The following is a 17,005-nucleotide window of genomic DNA, read 5'->3' as shown; positions in this document are numbered from 1 at the left end:
ATTGCATATGATCAGAACATCCAGGATTATTTAAGGTTGTGGTTTCAAACTGTCTGAAGTACTGGCTGATAAACTCAGATCTCCCCTGCAGCAAAAGGAAATTTGAACTCAGCTGAACAAGCTCAGCTGATTAAAGCAACTCTAATTGTTCCCAGCTAATAACTAAATAGGAGTCTAGTGGATTCTGGTAATGAGACTTGCCTCAAAATGCAGTAATAAATGTCATTACATAGGAATTGGTAATAGCGGGGAACTACAGCTAGCTCTTTCACAGAGATAGAATACATGGAATAAAGAGCTCTAATCTTTTTAGGGTTTATGCACCTATCTAGCTGGAAGTTAAAAGCTAAGGAGTTCTGGTGAATGTTAATGGCACTAGACTTAGTGATGCAAACTGGCATGCACTTGAATCTTGGCAGGACCACGGACAAAATTCAGGACCAAACACAGTGCTTGGAATCCGTTTTTGTTTAATCATTGCAGTTAAGTATATAAATAGATTATGAGATGATAATTTTTCCTTAGTATGCCAGGCCAAATTCTCTTATTGTGCAAAAAAAAAAAAAAAAATTAAGCACTGCTTGTTAATGCCAAAGAGAGTTTGATCTTACTCACAGTAAAGGTCTAATCTTGAAACAGAAGAAAACTAATAAACAGTCACTTCTGTCAAATTAAATCAGCATCTAGCCTCAGACATTCATAGTGAAATTCAAATTGAAAGTAAATTAAAAAATAAATACAGGTAAACTATTATACTATTACAACAACAACAACAAGACTGAAAGTTTCTTTGAATTATTTTATTTTGTTTTCCTAGGCAGAGGTCAAAAAAAGAGGTGTAATTTGATTGTATGGTAAATACGTGTTCAGGTTTTGAAAGAAAATACAAAAGAGTATAGTTCTTGTTGCATGTGGTCTTTCATGGATATAAACAGATATAAGCTGGGAGGATCATCAGGTACAAATATTAGATTTGTTATCATCAGATTTTAATTTAAAATACTAACCATAATGAGGCAAAGATTTCAAGATTACTTCTTCCTAAATGCATTATAACAAAGAAAATAACTGACTCTTAAAGTTATCGTTTCTTCTTAGAAAAAACTCACCCTCTAACAATCTTCAAAATAAACTGAGTTTCATGGAAAGACATAAATAGCTACATTACCAGGGAGACTGGACCAGATGACCTATTGTGTTCCCTTCCAAACTCACCCCTTCTATGATTCTGCAATTTCAATGCCTGCTCAGTTTTTCTGTATCCTACATGAATTTGTGATTGCTCAGTTCATGAAGGAATTCAAGTCACACATGGAGTTGTTGAGCTGCAGATGGAGCCTTTTTTCTTGCACTAGAAAATCCTCACAGTCTTGTTGATTGAAAAACAACAGTGTTAATACCTCGGTAAAAGTTGGCAATGAGATTACAAATAGATACTCAGCTCCAGTACCATTTTGATACTGGCATACGCCAAAGATAGTTCTAAAGAGCTGTCAGAAACTTAGAAAAAGTACTGGCAGAACCATGTATATACAACATGCAGGAGAGCAATTAAAGGTTGTTAACAAACGTACTAACCTTCTCAAAGTTCTTTGAAATAGTCTTTAATATACGGCAGTAACTTTCCCTAAAAGACAATATAAACACGTCCAAGTAACTGCAGTGTTATGCTGCTACACAGTGCTATCTAAGGTAAGCTAACTGCTTATAACTGTCATCTAATCTTTAAACATGTTGATTTTGATTGAGGAGTGGAGTTATAAAGCCAATCAAAATATCTGCCAAAAAAACTAAGGTCATCTGATCCAAATGTCCTGGCTTTGAGAGAGGCAGTGTTAATATACCAGTTAGCCTTGGAAGCATCACATTGCAAAGGCACTACTGAATGAAAGTTGCCTACAAACTTTAGACAGTTCAAAACACACTTGGCCACAGGAGTCAGGAGTTCAACACTGCTTGCAAAGCTCACATAAGAAGACAGGTGAACACCTAGACAGTTAGGGTAAAGCAAGGTCAGGTATGTCTGGACACCAAGACACAGAAATGCCTAGAATAATGCTCTGATACATGCAAGAAAACTGTAGGATTTGTTTAGTCCTGCTTTATAGATTTACACTGGTGAAATAAACAGCTTGAATCTCATTAAATTCCATGAAGACTTTGCTCTTGGACATAAGTAAGTTGATCATGTATGTAAAAAACTTGACAGATAAATCAGGAGAATTTTAAAAGACTCTTGAGAAAATCAAAAAAGGGATTGTTACACAATTTCATGTCATGTAGGGAAAAAATGTGCAATAAGTTCGGTCATTTTATTATGCTTATTTAGTACTCTAAATTAACATGTCCTTTTAAGATCTCTTTTAATTTTTGATAGATCTTCACTATTCAGAATTGATGCTTATTTAATGAATGAAACCACTTTGCTTCCTTCAGAAAGCTTCCTCCACATTTGAAGTCTGTCCAAATAGCATTCATGTTCCTGCACAAGTCATAAATATTCAGAAATATTTTTAAAATTTTAATATTGAGAAATACTTTTTAGAAGCTCAATTAAACAGAGTAGATCAAACTGAGCTCTCATAAATTTTAAAATAAAATGAAAATTATGTTTTGTTGAGAGTTAACCTTTCTTACACTGTTCAACCACCTCCCAGGTTTATACCGGTTTTATGCAAAACAGCAGTAGTAAAAACGTTATGGATCAATACACACATATTTATAGAAGCAAAGCAATTAGCACTAGATTTTTTAGAAGGCACATAACCACATAGCAAACACAGTATCATCTCTGTTTCAGAACTACACAGCCACTTAAACTCTGCCCAAGTTCCACAAGACTTCTGAATGCAAAGGACTAACAAGATTGTCTCTACAGTAATGAGATATTTTTTGAAATTACTCTATAATGATATTTTACATTATCTCATTAGCACATAAATTGCTAACTTTAAATTGGGATAAAGCTGTAATAAATCGTTACACAGTTATCAGTAACTGTAGTAGTAGTGATTGTAGTGTTAATTTTTACTTTGCATTAGTGATTATGACTATTAATATTTTCCTACATGTCCTTATAGGCGAGATCTATTTACCTAGTTATTCGTGTAAAACAAACTGCTATACTAACAACTCACTTCTCAAGGCTAACTGTTGTCAGCTGAAACACCTCTATTTTACAACAGATTACCACATCTGAAGAAAGACATGGTAACAAGAAGTGTTGAGTCACCATCCCTGGAGCATTTAAAAGATGTGTAGATGTGGCACTTAAGGACATGGTTTAGTGGTGGACTTGGGCGTGTTAGGTTAATGTTTAGACTCAAAGACCTTAAGAGTCTTTTCCAACCTAAAAGATTCTATGATTCTATTCTATGATGCTATGAAGATATCAGTGAGGAAAATTAAAAAACCTCATTCTTCCTGCATAGAACAGAATGGACTTGAAAACAGATAGAGGTTAAAGTTCTCCACTTGCTACACACAAAGAAACCCTAACAGAACTGTCATCCTCATGTTTAGTTTCAAACTACCAAAATGGGACTGAAAATGAAAATCAAAAGGATAATCAAAAATTGGGTACAGACTTTAAAGAAAGTTCAGATAACAGCAATACCAGGATGAGAACACAGTCCTCCAAAAAGGACATTTTTTCACATGCCAGGTTTGGTTGCCATTTTGTCCAGGAGTATGAATGACAGTGTGCACATAAATTACTCCCTCAATTAACTACGAATCACTTTTTATCTTCATTTCCCACCATCACTATCAATCAACCTTCAGCACTTTCATTTTCACCTTTTCCTAATGCACAAGCTGCAATTTTTCCAGTATTATGTTGTGGAATGAAAACTGTAGATCTTAATGGTTAGCCTTGTTTTTCAGTCAGTCCTTAAAGTTTCCATTTTGTTTTACTTACATTCGTTGGAGGGGGGAGTTCCTATGTGATATCATAAGACTGAACAATAATTGAATTTGTTCCTGCAAAGTTTAGCAAGCTAGCAACCAAGGTCTGGATGAACAATAACAGTTATAAGAAAACTATACAGTTGCAAAAATGAGCAAAAATATTTAAAATAATATGTGCAGAAAGTTTTCCCTATTTCAAGGTAACAGAATAATTAGTCTGTGGCACAACCTCAAAACAGCAACTCTAACACTGTACATCTGTCCATTTTAGAAATACTTGCTCAGAAACCTCTTTAATGCCAGCATAGTCTGGGTAATCAGAGAAGGAAGGAGAGAGGAGAGAAGAAAAGGATTTTCTTATGTAATTAGGATCTCAGACTTTCCCTGACTCTTACTTAACTTTCAGCTTATGGCATTCTGGAAGTCTGTATGCTATACTTCCAACCTCTTCTCAGATTTCTTAGGTGAAGTTATAGAAAAGAAGAGAGAATAAGAGCTAACAGCTGCTACATATACCTTTGGGTCTGACAGTTTGGATTAAGAGTTTGGCAAACATTAACTGCCAACCAAACTTCCCTGCCTACAATGTCATTCAAGAAAAATATTCCATCTGAGTTTGTATTGAGTAATTTCAGCAAGTAATCACTGATAGGAAATAAAACTCTAAATAAGAGCTGTGTAAATTAATTATTTACATTCACAAAGGGAAGGTTGCATTTTAAGAGTCTTTACTGTTAAGTACTTGGGTAAAAAGCTTCTTTCTCCAACACTAAACCAGTACCTCTTTGTCAGCCAACAGATTACATACAAGACACAAGTATCACATACATACAAGTAGTTCATTAGAAATTAGACAAAAGAGCATTTTTATATGCAAGGAATTGTATTACTTGAGTTAAATTATGAGAGCAGTTTCAGAAAAACAGCATTTGAATACTAAAATATTTCTATATATTGACATACTGAAAGCTGCAAAATTCAAGTGTTGCTTTCCAGCATTGAATTTACATCAGGTGATCTAAAAAAGAGGAAAAAAAACCCCAAACAAAAAACCTGTTAAATAATAATAAAAATTAAACTGGGTTGCTTGGGGGTTTGGGGGCTTTTTTATGCAGAAACATCAAATTGAAGGGCTTTAGACTCATTGCATTGGACTAAAATTTCTCTACTTATTCTTTTAGTATGACGCATTGAAAGATTTACCTGAGAGAAGTATGAATAAAAAGTAGGGTGTTTCCCCTGACAGCTGAAAAACTGTGAACTAAAGCAGGTCAGAAAGCCAAGTCAGAAATTCATCTCTGCTCACTTCCACGATTAAACGATTAGAAAAGCAGAATGTAGGCATGAAAAAACTCACTGTCAGGATCCTGTCCTAATCAGAGCTGTTCCCACGCCAGGTTTTGAAAGAGCCTATGTGTGATGCACTGTACTGGCACCAAACGAGAACTATGTGCAACCAACCTACTTATTTACGTATTATTTTAAAACTCAAATATGGATCACAAAAACAAAAATCTGGGATTTTGCAGTGTTCACAGAGTAATTTACCCCTCCCTTGCTAACCTTGCTATTAATATTCTAGAAATGTTTATGACAAAATCTGCAGAAGAAAGCGTCAATTACTAAAGATGCTGGAGAATTAGAACTCCTGCAGACAATCAAGAAATCCCTTCTATCCTCCCACATATAACAGGGATCATTCTCATTTTCATTGAATAGCAATGCTTTCCTCAAGAATATTCCTCCTCTTACATAGGTGTGCTTATACCTAATGCATGGGAAATGACTGGCACTAAAATAGTCCATATTTACTGTTTTACTCATGGAAATGGACAGTTAATGGATTTCCTGTTTGGTGGCTGAATCAGAGCAAAAGTTTTCTGAAATTAAGACAATCTACTTCATACCCCTCACTCCTCCCTCATACCCCCCCCCAAAGAAAAGAAAAAGGAAGAGAAGTATCAATGAGAACAATGAAAGCATTTCTGATTTTTTTGTTATGATCTTTTTCAGCTCCTGAGCTCTCACTATATTCAGCCCTATTTCCTAACTAAGTCTTAGCCACAGCATTTTGGGTCCTCAACAATGGGCTATTCAAGTTTCTCCTTCCATATAAACCTAAATTAGACTAATAACCACAATGTTCTACAGTGCCCAGTACTATAGAATTTGGATCCAGGCCTGTGGCTTTCCTCTCCTGAGTGCTGCCATAACACAAACAGAATTTACTCCCTCTCTCTTTCCCATGTACTACCTTTACACACTAGTTAGCTCTTTAAATACCACTGTCTATAATCAATCCTGAAGTGATGAACGTCTCTCTTGCTACTTCATGTTATAAGATGCCTGACACTGTCTCTTGTAGACCAGCACAAAAGAAGACTTACAGCAGAAAGTAGTAATTTGACCTGGCATGACAGTTTACAGCTTTCTCTGCACTATCATCTAGGAAATATTTTGATCTGTCAGGCAATAAGAAACCCTCTGTCACCACATATGGGGAAACCTAGCTGGAGCTAATTTAAAGAGCATCAGGTGTGGCAATCAGCAGCTAGCAAAAATAACTCGACAGCCTCTGTGGTAATAGCCTGTGGTGCACTTCAGAGTTCTTTTCTGTGTGGCATGCTAGGAAAGCGGGTCAGGCAGAAGAAAGATTATGGTACTCCTTCAGAACTCAAGGTTTTCAATAGGATTGTGCTTGAAAAAGAACATCACCTTTAAAAAGCAACAGAATAAAAGTTTTGCCCACTCACCCAACAGATTTGCTCCTTGCATACACTGAGAAACTGGTTAAACTAGTTACAGAGAAAACTTTAACCTGCCTTAAAAGAGAACTGCTGTTAAACGCTACCAAACCAGCACAGTAAAGCACATCAGACAGAAATTAGTCTTCCATGTTTGCTGATACAAATGAGCCCATTTATTTCTACCAGCTACATTTATGAAAAACTACTCAGGGTACTGAGAGCTGCACAGCGGTTTCTGAGACTGTTCTCATCTTCAGAAATATAGCTAATGGTTACAAAGATACTTGGGGAGCAAGGAAAACCAGCTTGATTCTCAAGACAGCTAGAACTGGTGCAATCAGAATATTACATATTTCAAAGTGAATTTATTTGGGCTTATAAATAAACAATAAATACAGGGTACCACCAGAGGCTGTAAGGATCAAATTATTTTAGAGGATCCAAGAGGAATCCATGAGTTACTGCAGGATAATTGAAAAAAAAAGGAAGGAAAAGCAGGCATTAGTGGTGAAAGTACCTCAGAACACAAGTTGATGAAGTTTTCTTCAACATGTGCATTTCAGAGCCTTCCTTAATGTAATTAGACATTCGAGAAACAGAAGATGCAAACATGCAACACAAATTACCTTACTACTCTGCAGTTCTAAGCTTAATCTAGGGTGAGACTTTTTTCCTCCCACTACTAATGGCACATTTCAGAAACCTCTCACATACTAATCTTTTTGATGGGTAAGGTGACTTTCACAATGAAATAAAAAAAGTAGCATATTCCACATGTAAGCTCACTCAGGGAACGTGACTAGCAAACTTTTCACTTTGTTTCACTGCTACACTTTATTTCACTGTTACAAGTTTTCTATTTAAGGTAACTTACATTCCATGGGAAGTTCAGGTTGAAACGGGTTCTGAAGGTAGATTTATTTTCCAGAACTCCATTGTAGACTAAGCTGTCCATTAAGGAAGGTGAAAAGGAAGATTTCATTAAAGTAAATTGACTTTGAAGGAAATATGTTTTGTTAAGTGGTATTTAATTTACCTGCATTTTGCTTCATTTATGAGTTTTCTTTTGTTTGGTTGGTTTTGTTTGCTTGTGTGATTTTTTTTTTCTTGGAAATTTGATTTTAAATCACTCAATCAAAAAAAGAACAATGACAAAAATCTGGTTTATCAATAGAACCTAAATGAGACTGAGATTTTTTTAGCTGTAATTACCATCATTCTACGTTGTGCTCTGTTGCTTTTCCTAATATTTTTAATATTTTTATTTTATTAATAATCAGGAAGTAAAATTTCAGGGGCAGAACTTGGTCCTACTAAATGTTAGGACTTAAGTCAATGTGACATGGAGGAAAAAAACATGCTTGCAGCATAGCTAGCCTTACTGGACTTAGAAAATTATGCATATCCATTGAACAGGTCTTCACTTCAAAGCACTTTGGAACAAAATACAGAATACCTGCCTATAGAAGAGATGTTAAGACCTTTACAGTTCTGAATGGGTTTAGTTGTTATCTGGGATTGGTGCCTTTTATATCACGCAACAGACCTGAGATTCTCAGATCTATAATTGTAGCTGGTAAAAAAAAAAAAAAAAAAAAAAAAAAGAGAGAAAGAAAAAAATCAGTGAAAAAGATGCTTCACATCATAAAACACTTTTCTTTTTGATCTAATCAGTACACTGGTATTAGCTGTTCAGTATGAGATGCTTTCTTTTATTTCCTTTATTTCTTTTTTTTTTTTCTATTCCAAAAGGGGTGTATTTTTTGTGGTATAATGGAAATCTGCCAGGTGACACCAATGAAATGAAAACCCTCACAAGCCATGATATTTACAGAGACAGGAACTCTGCCAAGTGTGTGGCCACAGGGGATGCATTCAGGCATTCCCCTGCTGGTAGAACACTGCTTTGTTTCCAAAGATCAAAGGCCCCTTTTAGCTAGACAGGTCCTGTTAAGGTAGCACACTGATAATAGCCTTTACAGGTTAACTGTTTTGCCTAATATTTAGGTTGTTCAATCCACTCTCTAAAAATCCTGGCTTGGAACCTTGAAGGTGATGCCTGAACTGCTGAGTGTAGATTGTGCACATTATCTGCGCAACAGTCATTTACATGAAAACTGAGGTTAAGTATAGACCAACATGAAAAAAAAAAGAGAGTAAATCCTGGCCTAGCAGTGACCTACACACTCTTAACAGTGGTTTAGATGTTTTTGGGTGAGGGAGGAGGAAAGAGAGTAGTTAAATGTGCACAGGTGTTTATTCACTTATGGCTGTACTGTTGGGCTGGAGATGATTGCTGAAGAAGTCTATGGCAAGGAGGCACTCAGAATGTGCCTGTACAGTCCCAGGTAGTACCTGGACATATCTGAGCTAGCCAAAACATCAGCTGCCCTGGGAAGGATGAAAAACCACAGCAAAGTCACTGCCTAGGCCAGCATGCACTTCAATACCTTCCATTTGCCTCAGTCTTCCCCTTCTCTCCATGGCCTTTGGCTTGCAAAAGTGTGTTCCCAAGTGATCTAAAAATTGCAATCCCAACCTTTGAAAGTACAAAGAAGTTCATATTTCCTAGGCTTTTCTGACTGCATTCAGGACAACAATCATTTCTTCAGGACCATTGCTAAAGCTATCCACTGTCAGAAACAGTGGTTTTGAAATAAAGGATTGGAAAGCTGAGTAAAGTGCAGTGTGGCATGAAACAGTGAGTGCCTCTGTCCTGTGGGACAGCTGATTTGCTTCCAGGCAGCACCATGCAAATGTAAAGGCACTAAGGAGTAACTGACTGCATGTTAGTCCTAGATTTAACCCTCAGTATCTTTTATTGACTGCTTGATTCCAAGAATTACTTCTCACTTCTTCCACTGTTTCTTTCCATGCTTCCTATAAATTTCAAAACGTGAATTTTCTTATCATATGCCTAAGTTACCTGGTTCACTACTTTTTTTCCTGGTGCTCTAACTGATACGTATTATGCTTTCAATTATTTATATTAATATTGGGACCTTCAGGGCAGGAACACAGTTCAGTTGCCAGGACACGTCAACTATCCTGTTCAGAGAACAACCGTCTCCCAGATGGAAGGGAAGATCACTTGTGTGTGACGCACCAGCCAGCAATTCAGGGAAGTTAGATGCGGTACCCGATTCTCTAGTATTCCCCTTGTGTTCTCCTTGCCTAATGCAACAGCTTCCCAGCTTCAAAAGGGCAGTGTTATTTATCTGCATCACTGGTAGGAGAGGTGAAAAGAGGAACCAGGAAAGGAAGCAGAGGTGAACTACTCGAGCATACGAACAACTCTCAGCTCAAGTTCTGAAATAGCCAAATTGCTATCAAAGAGAAAAATAGCCTAGGACCAAGACGCTTGATAGAAATAGATGTAGCTGAGAACTGTAAAATCTCTGATATGTGAGGAGCTGTGTAATTTAACTCCTTTCTCTAAAACAGGATTTACAAAATCTTGTGGAGAGACAAAAGGAATTATTTTGATAAAAATGACTTTCCAGTGCTGTAAGATATGTCTGACCTCTACTGATTTTATGGCAACTGACATGGGGACTTTGAATGATTACTTTGCCCCACATAGGCATAATGTAATTTACTCTGCCTTAAGTCAGTGATCTGAGGACGTGGTGTACAAAATAAATAAAATATTTTGTCTGAGACCGTCTTCCAGAGGTTCATATGGGTGGGAAAGTGCATTAAAGCATTTCTCCATCAGATATTAAAGATCAGCTGAATCCAGGATGACAAACTAAGTAGAGAGATAAATGTCACTTTGTGATAAAAACAGAAACATGTATCAAATATAATTTTTGTAAGTTCTATGGCAAAATCAAAGCAATGGCTATGAAAAAGAACCAAACATACACTTTCTTTCATAACACAACATGGTCTTTTTTTCTGCAATTGTTGTATTATTGTGTAGCTATGAGACACAACAGTAATGGTGAATACATACAGACGGCTCTTACTTCCCTCTAAACTGATCCAAAGGGATCATCTAGAAAGTGTATCAATACATGTGCTATCAGCTAACAATAGATTCACTCATAATCAGTGATAGGAATTCTCCCTCTAACCTTTACAAAAATTTAGGAAAAGCAAATTATATTATGTGATTGTTTTGAGTATTCTCCATTCTCAGTGCATCCTGAAGTACATGCAAGGTGCAGTACATATAAGTGACAAATGCTCTCTGATTTCTGTCATGCAAACTTGCTACGAATAAGCTGAGCAACAGTTGTGCTACAGCCATTTTGCAAACCAGGCAAACAGGGCATGATTAAAAAAGGTGAAACATTAAAAAAGAAAAAATCAACCAAACCAACAGAAATGAAAAACCAAAACCAAACCAATCAACCAACCAACAAAAAAAAAAAAACCAAACCAAAACATGTCTGGTTTAAAATACACCATGCCATTACACAAATTAAAACAAAAAAATAGCCCAAGATAGTTATATGCAGATATCTACTCGCTCTTATCTACATTTTATACTTAAATGTAGTAGTACTGACCACAAGAGACTTCCATTCTATAAAATTTCTTTTGTAAGTGTCTGATGGTTTGGGTAAGAAAATCTCTGGAGTTGCCCTATACACAGGTAAATCCTGGTGCTTTCTTCTCAGCATTAAGGAACATAACTTTTGTGATCATATTTTGAAGAGAGTAGATGCACATTCTTCACTTGCTGTGTCATACTTTTGGTTTTTAGTATGCTGAGGTTTTGTTTGCTTCTCAGAGTGTGAGTTTTTCAGATGCAGGGACTGGATGACAAAAGAGGTAAATATGTTCCTTCCTCTGCCAAAGACCTGCTGAATACTTTAGAGCTAACCCTTCCATCTCTCTACACAAACTCTGTACAAGAAAACCAGATTTTAGGATCCTAAGTTATCACCAGATCTTCTCATGAGAATTAGTATTTTTAAAATAGTGACTTGGAAATGAACTTCAGCCAAAAAAAACTTTATCTCCGCTTTCCCAGATGTTTGTGCACACATCCAAAATACACCATGTCTTCTCTGTGCCCAGAGAGCTTATCCTCACCTGTGCAGAAAGAAGTACTTACTTCCAATATCTGGCCGTAGCTTTTTGTCGTACTCTCTCAACAGCTTGTTTAGGATGAGAGTCACATCTGTTTCTTGTGTTTTCGGAGCTAAAACCCATTTTTGGTTAGTTGCTCCATCTTCATATTCATCCTCTTCAACCTTTCTAGAACTGCAATAACAAATAAAACAAACACATGTTATTCTACGTAACTAAAACATTAATTTACATTCCAGGTAAAGTTCCACACTCATCTGAAGAAGTTTTAGATGTCTCACCTGGCTTTGCACCTACTCAGCCTTAGACTGGTTGTGCAACAGGATGCTCCCATAAACAATTGTTGAGCATCTATGAATGGGTCATGACTGAGAATGATTCAGAAATTCTCTTCTCACAATTTCTTCAAAAAGTTATACTCTAAAAGTTAATACAGCTATCAGAGTAGTATTTTATATCATGTATTTTAATAAACCTATTCTGATGAGTTTACAATACACTTTTACAAAGAGCAAACATCTGCAGTATCATTTTATTAATACATCAAGACAACTGATTCATCTCTTGCACAAAGGCTAATAAGAGTATTAAAAATTTAGATCTGTTAATGCTTCATGATCATTTTATCCTATTAATAAATTATTATATTCTCAGTGCCTGAATTTCAGAGTTTAATGTATTACAAGGCTTAGAATTAAGAGCTCACTCCTTGAATTTAAGATGGATTATCACAAGCACACAAATACATTGCATAAATTAATCTGAATTTCCCTGCAACTTTAATGACGTTTTTTTAAAAAACAGTACTACCCCAAGAGTTGCGACTTCTTTCCTTTAGAAGTAGGTTACTTTTCTTTTAAGAGCATATTAATACAAACGTGGTGAAACTGCAGTTTACCCAGAAATCACAGGTAGAGCTATTTTCACAAAAGACTATTTTCATTTGTGCAGCTTTTTTTGCACAAACTGTAAAATGTTGATTTGAAGATGTATCTTTTGGTATCTTAGAAACCAAACCTGTTTGATGCCTTTCACTGGAGAAAATCTATGACAGTTAAACTGAGATGAAGTTATTAGGAGAAAAGATAACCTCAATGGTAGAACCTACAGCAGTAATCATATATTGCTTCAACCTGAAATTGCCTGGGGGACATGACTTCATTTTGCAACATTTTTGCATAAATGTCAATACTTATGTGAGGTGCAAAGCAATGGAGAATGAGAGGCACCACCTTGCTTATTCACGGGATGTGCTACACACATCAGAGCAACCTTCTTTCTCTCCCTCTCTTTCTCTCTAGAATGACACTAGTGTCTTTTAAAATACCTCAGATGTCCAGAAGACTTGATAGACACTCTATATTAACATAAAAAAACCTGATACAAGTATAAAAATTTAATCACAGAGCATCAGCAACCCTCACATTGCTCAAAGACCACTATTTGAGATTTTAATGAAACTTCTAATTGAAACTGTTCTACAGCAAATACATCCCCAAGGATTAGCCATGAATCACTTAGCATGACCTCACAAATTGCAAGTGCTCTAGGCACAATTTCTATATAAAAATAATTTTGAAACCTAGACCCTGAGGATTTTCTATAAAGAGCTCATACAACTAATTGCAAAAGTAGAGAAAACTTAGAAATTTTGAATAGACAACCATTACTTCTCTGTTATTGAGTTGCATTTTTTAAAAACTGGATTTTTTTTTTTTAATAATTCCCTCAATGAGATTTAAAAAACCTCAAGAGGATTTGGGGGGGAGTTTTTTCTCCATCAGATTCATGACAAGTGGTTTTAATACCGCTGTTACAAAGCCATTCTCAAAGGAGGCATCATCTCCAAATATACATCACTGATATTTCAGAGCTGAAATGCTGCAGTGGTGCTGAACTGCTGATAACAAAGAAGCACAAATTATATGTCTTTTTCTGCTGCATCCCATCAAAACTTTACCAGAGGTATTCAGACTGCACATGGAAATGAGAGCTGAGTTCAGGTGGGATCATGACTCTCATTTCAGGGAGATGCTGCTTTAAAATCAGTCATGAACAAGAGTCTAAGTTAGCACTGGCAGCCGTTTTAGATCCTCTCACTCTAGCAGCTTCTTTCCTAGAAAGTACCTCCAAATAATTTAAATCTCTACCTAACTTCTAGATTAAGACTGGAGGTGGGAGACATCACAGTGCATCAAGAATAATACACTAGACACATATTTTTCAAGGTGTTTTGTTTTCCTTCTAAAGACTTCATTACTTCCCTTGCTTGCCTCTACATAGTTAAACTCCTTGAAGGCACTTGCGGTTGCATTTTCACCTGTAACTTTACTGGTGACTGCCAATTCCTATCATATTCCTGCAGTCCACAGAAACAACAATGGGATGGTGGCAGGCCCATCTCAAAGTGGGAAGGAAGAAAGGCTACACACTTTCCCCAAACTCCTCAGGGGCCACTAATTTTGATTCTGTGAGGAGACAGAGAAGAGACTGCATAATCAGAAAACCCTGAGAGGTTGTGGGGAAAGGGTTTATTTCCTGCAACATGTGTGTCTGGCACTTGCTCCAGGGGCTGGCAAAGAAACATCCTCTAGTTCCTGTGGGGCTTTAGGAGAGAGATGCCACTCGGGTGGGGGGCAGGCTGCTGAGAAGGAGAGGGAAAAGCCTCTGAGCATGCCTGCAGCCTGGTTTGTGGCTGAGGTGACCCCTTTGCCTGGGTTATGTGGTGAGGGTATAGGACAGCCCTGGACAACCAAAAGGACCGAAGGTGAGCCTAGACCAAAAGCTCAGGGCTGCAGATGCCGGCTGTCCCCCTCTGACTCCCAATAGGTTATGCCGGGGCCCGGCCGGGGAGACCCTTCCCAGCTCTGAGGCATGGGCCAGGGGCTTAAGCTTCTAGCGGTTTACCCGCTCCCTCTCTTCGCCGGCCCCTCCCGCGGAGCCCCCGGGGGTGGCGCGGAGGGAAGCCAGGGCCGTAAGGGGTGCCCGGGCAGCGCCAGCCGCCGTCCCACCGTGCCCACCGCCCGGGTGCCGGCAGCAGCCGGAGCGGGAAACTTTCCGCCGGGCGGGCTCAGGACAGAGCCCTCGCGGGCGACCTCCAGCTTTAAGCGGGCCTGGGAAGGGACAGCGGCGGTGCCACCGCGCCGACAGCACTGCGGAGCCAGGCGGGTCCCGGCAAGGGAGCGGGGTAAACCGCATTTGGGAACAGAGCCCCGGCACAGCTCGGGGGAGGCGGGGAGAGCCCACTGTCCTTCCCGGACCCGAGTACTGTGCAAACTCAGGCAAGCGGGACTGCAGCCCGCCAGCCCCGGTGCGAGGGGAGAGAAGAGGGGCTGGGGAGAGGCGAGGGGAGCGCAGACTTACCAGGCGTGGAACACTGAGAGGAGGAAGAAAAGCGGTAGGAGCTTAGCGGACATTGTCCGGACAGTGCTGGCCAGGTGATAGGTGAGGCAGGAAGAAGGAAACGTTGCAGGATGTTCACATGGAAGGGAAAACGAGGCAATGAGGTGAAGCTCTGAGCCTCTCCTCCTCTGTATTCTCAGCTTTATACCCTGAAGGAAATACCCCCTTCTACAACGCTCCGGGAAGAGAAGGGGGAGGCGAAGGGAAAAAAAAAAAAAGGAAGAAAAAAAAAAGAAGAAGAAAAAGTGGGACGAGGGGGAAATCCTCAGCGGAGAGGCTGCCAGGGCCAGGTATAAATCAGGCTCCGCGGGCTGACAGGTGTTCAGCGGGCACCGAGCTGCGGCGCGTCCCCCTTCCTAGCAGACAGTTGCCGGGAGCAGCGGCGTGGCCTCTCCTGCTCCCCCGGCTGGCGCTGGCCGTGCCCCCCGGGCGGTGCACAGCGCGCCGGAGCCGGGGCCCCGCCGGGCCGCGGGGCGGGCCGGGCCGGGCCGGGCCGGGCCGGGCCGGGCGGGGGGCGGGCCGGGGAAGAGGAAAGAAGCGCACCTTGCCTCCTCCCGGGAGAGCTTGGCCACGGCCAGCCCCGCAGCGCGGCACCGGAGCGCTGCCGGGGACCGCCCCGCATCGGAGAGCACCTCGTCCCCGCTCCCTGCCCAACAGGTACCCGCCTCGCCGGCAACGGGGGGACCTGGGAAGTGAACCCTGCCCCCGCCCCGGCGGGCGCACACGGGAGAGGGGAAGCAGCAAACCCGACAGCCGGGACTTCTCCCCTACATCGCCATGCCGATGCCCCCGAGGGGGCGGCCGACGGAGGCATCCCCCTGCTGTTTTGCGGGATGCCCTCACGCCCAAACGAGACACTCACTAGGCGAATGCCCCCCTTCCCCCGTGCTGAAGGTGCTTTGTTCAGACGGAGGGAGAGGGTCGGTTGCTGGTCTCGGGCTGATCGGAAGGACGGGCATCCCGATGTACATATTGGCGCAGATCCATGTTATTGGTGCGGCTACTTACACGGACAGATAGACGAATATGCCTCTGTATCTAGCTGGATGTACGAAGAAGTTTGCATGCACTGTATGAATGCATGGACACACATATATATGCACAAGGTATGCCAGTAAAAGGTATACGCAGAGAAAAGAGAGATGCTGTAAACCGAGTTACATGGACTTATGTATATATTGTAAACTTTGGAGCAAATGAGGAATTTCTGATATGAGAACTCGGAAATTGACAGCAGCCAAGTATATTCAGGTCAAAAACAGTTTGGGTTTAGACATCGTTTGTCTTTTTACTCCACAAGGAACAGCACAGATGTGATTTTTAGCGACTTCGATTCTCTGCAGGTGTCTGGAGCTTTGCTCCGGGCATCAGGTAATTGGAATATTCCCCTTTGTTTTCAGAATGAGAAGTGGCAAAATTTCACTTACGTAATGGTAATTTGGAAACGAAAAACTCTGCTAGAGGTACAGCGAGTGATCGTTTTCCTGTGATCAGAAATCTTGGAAGTATAAATCTCTGCTTCCTCCTCCCTTAGATACAACTTCCACGTTCTGGGGGAGTCGTTTTTAATTATGACATTACATTAAAAAAAAACCCTAATCTGCTGGAAGATGCAATCTTGCTTTTAGAATAACTCCTACATGAAGCCTAGAAGAGCTAGCTGTAGGGAGTTCTGTTCACGAAGTTATCTATTGAAGGAATGAAACAGCTTAGGCAAAATCCGTTGTGAGCCAGGCAATTAATTCCTCGTCATGCACTTCAGGGGTTTTTTCAACCTTTCGGGGTTTGTTTTTTTTCCAACCTAAACGCCTCTTTACTGGATTATAAAGCAGTTCTTTCGTGTTTACTTTGGCTAATTGCATTACTGTGAATTCTAATAGCCAATTGTTACAAGGCTTGTGCTT

At 39.8% G+C, this 17,005-nt stretch overlaps 1 protein-coding gene across 1 annotated transcript in view; it reads right to left on the bottom strand.

Moving 5' to 3' along the window:
• GABRG3 (gamma-aminobutyric acid type A receptor gamma3 subunit) overlaps positions 1–15,262 on the bottom strand; it is a 314,021-nt gene extending 298,759 nt beyond the window's left edge. Inside the window, exons 1-2 of the mRNA XM_017818520.1 lie at positions 15,063–15,262; positions 11,725–11,873 (exon numbers count right to left, since the gene is read on the bottom strand). Coding sequence (XP_017674009.1) covers positions 11,725–11,873; positions 15,063–15,115 — 202 coding nt within the window. The 5' untranslated portion in view covers positions 15,116–15,262. The remainder of the gene's footprint in view (positions 1–11,724; positions 11,874–15,062) is intronic.
• Positions 15,263–17,005: the final 1,743 nt, after the last annotated feature.

This window comes from Lepidothrix coronata, unplaced genomic scaffold, assembly GCF_001604755.1.
Source record: "Lepidothrix coronata isolate B3197 unplaced genomic scaffold, Lepidothrix_coronata-1.0 Scaffold68, whole genome shotgun sequence".
Lineage (NCBI taxonomy): Eukaryota > Metazoa > Chordata > Aves > Passeriformes > Pipridae > Lepidothrix > Lepidothrix coronata.
Note: the sequence above shows the minus strand (reverse complement) of the source record. Positions and strands in the feature narration are given on the sequence as shown.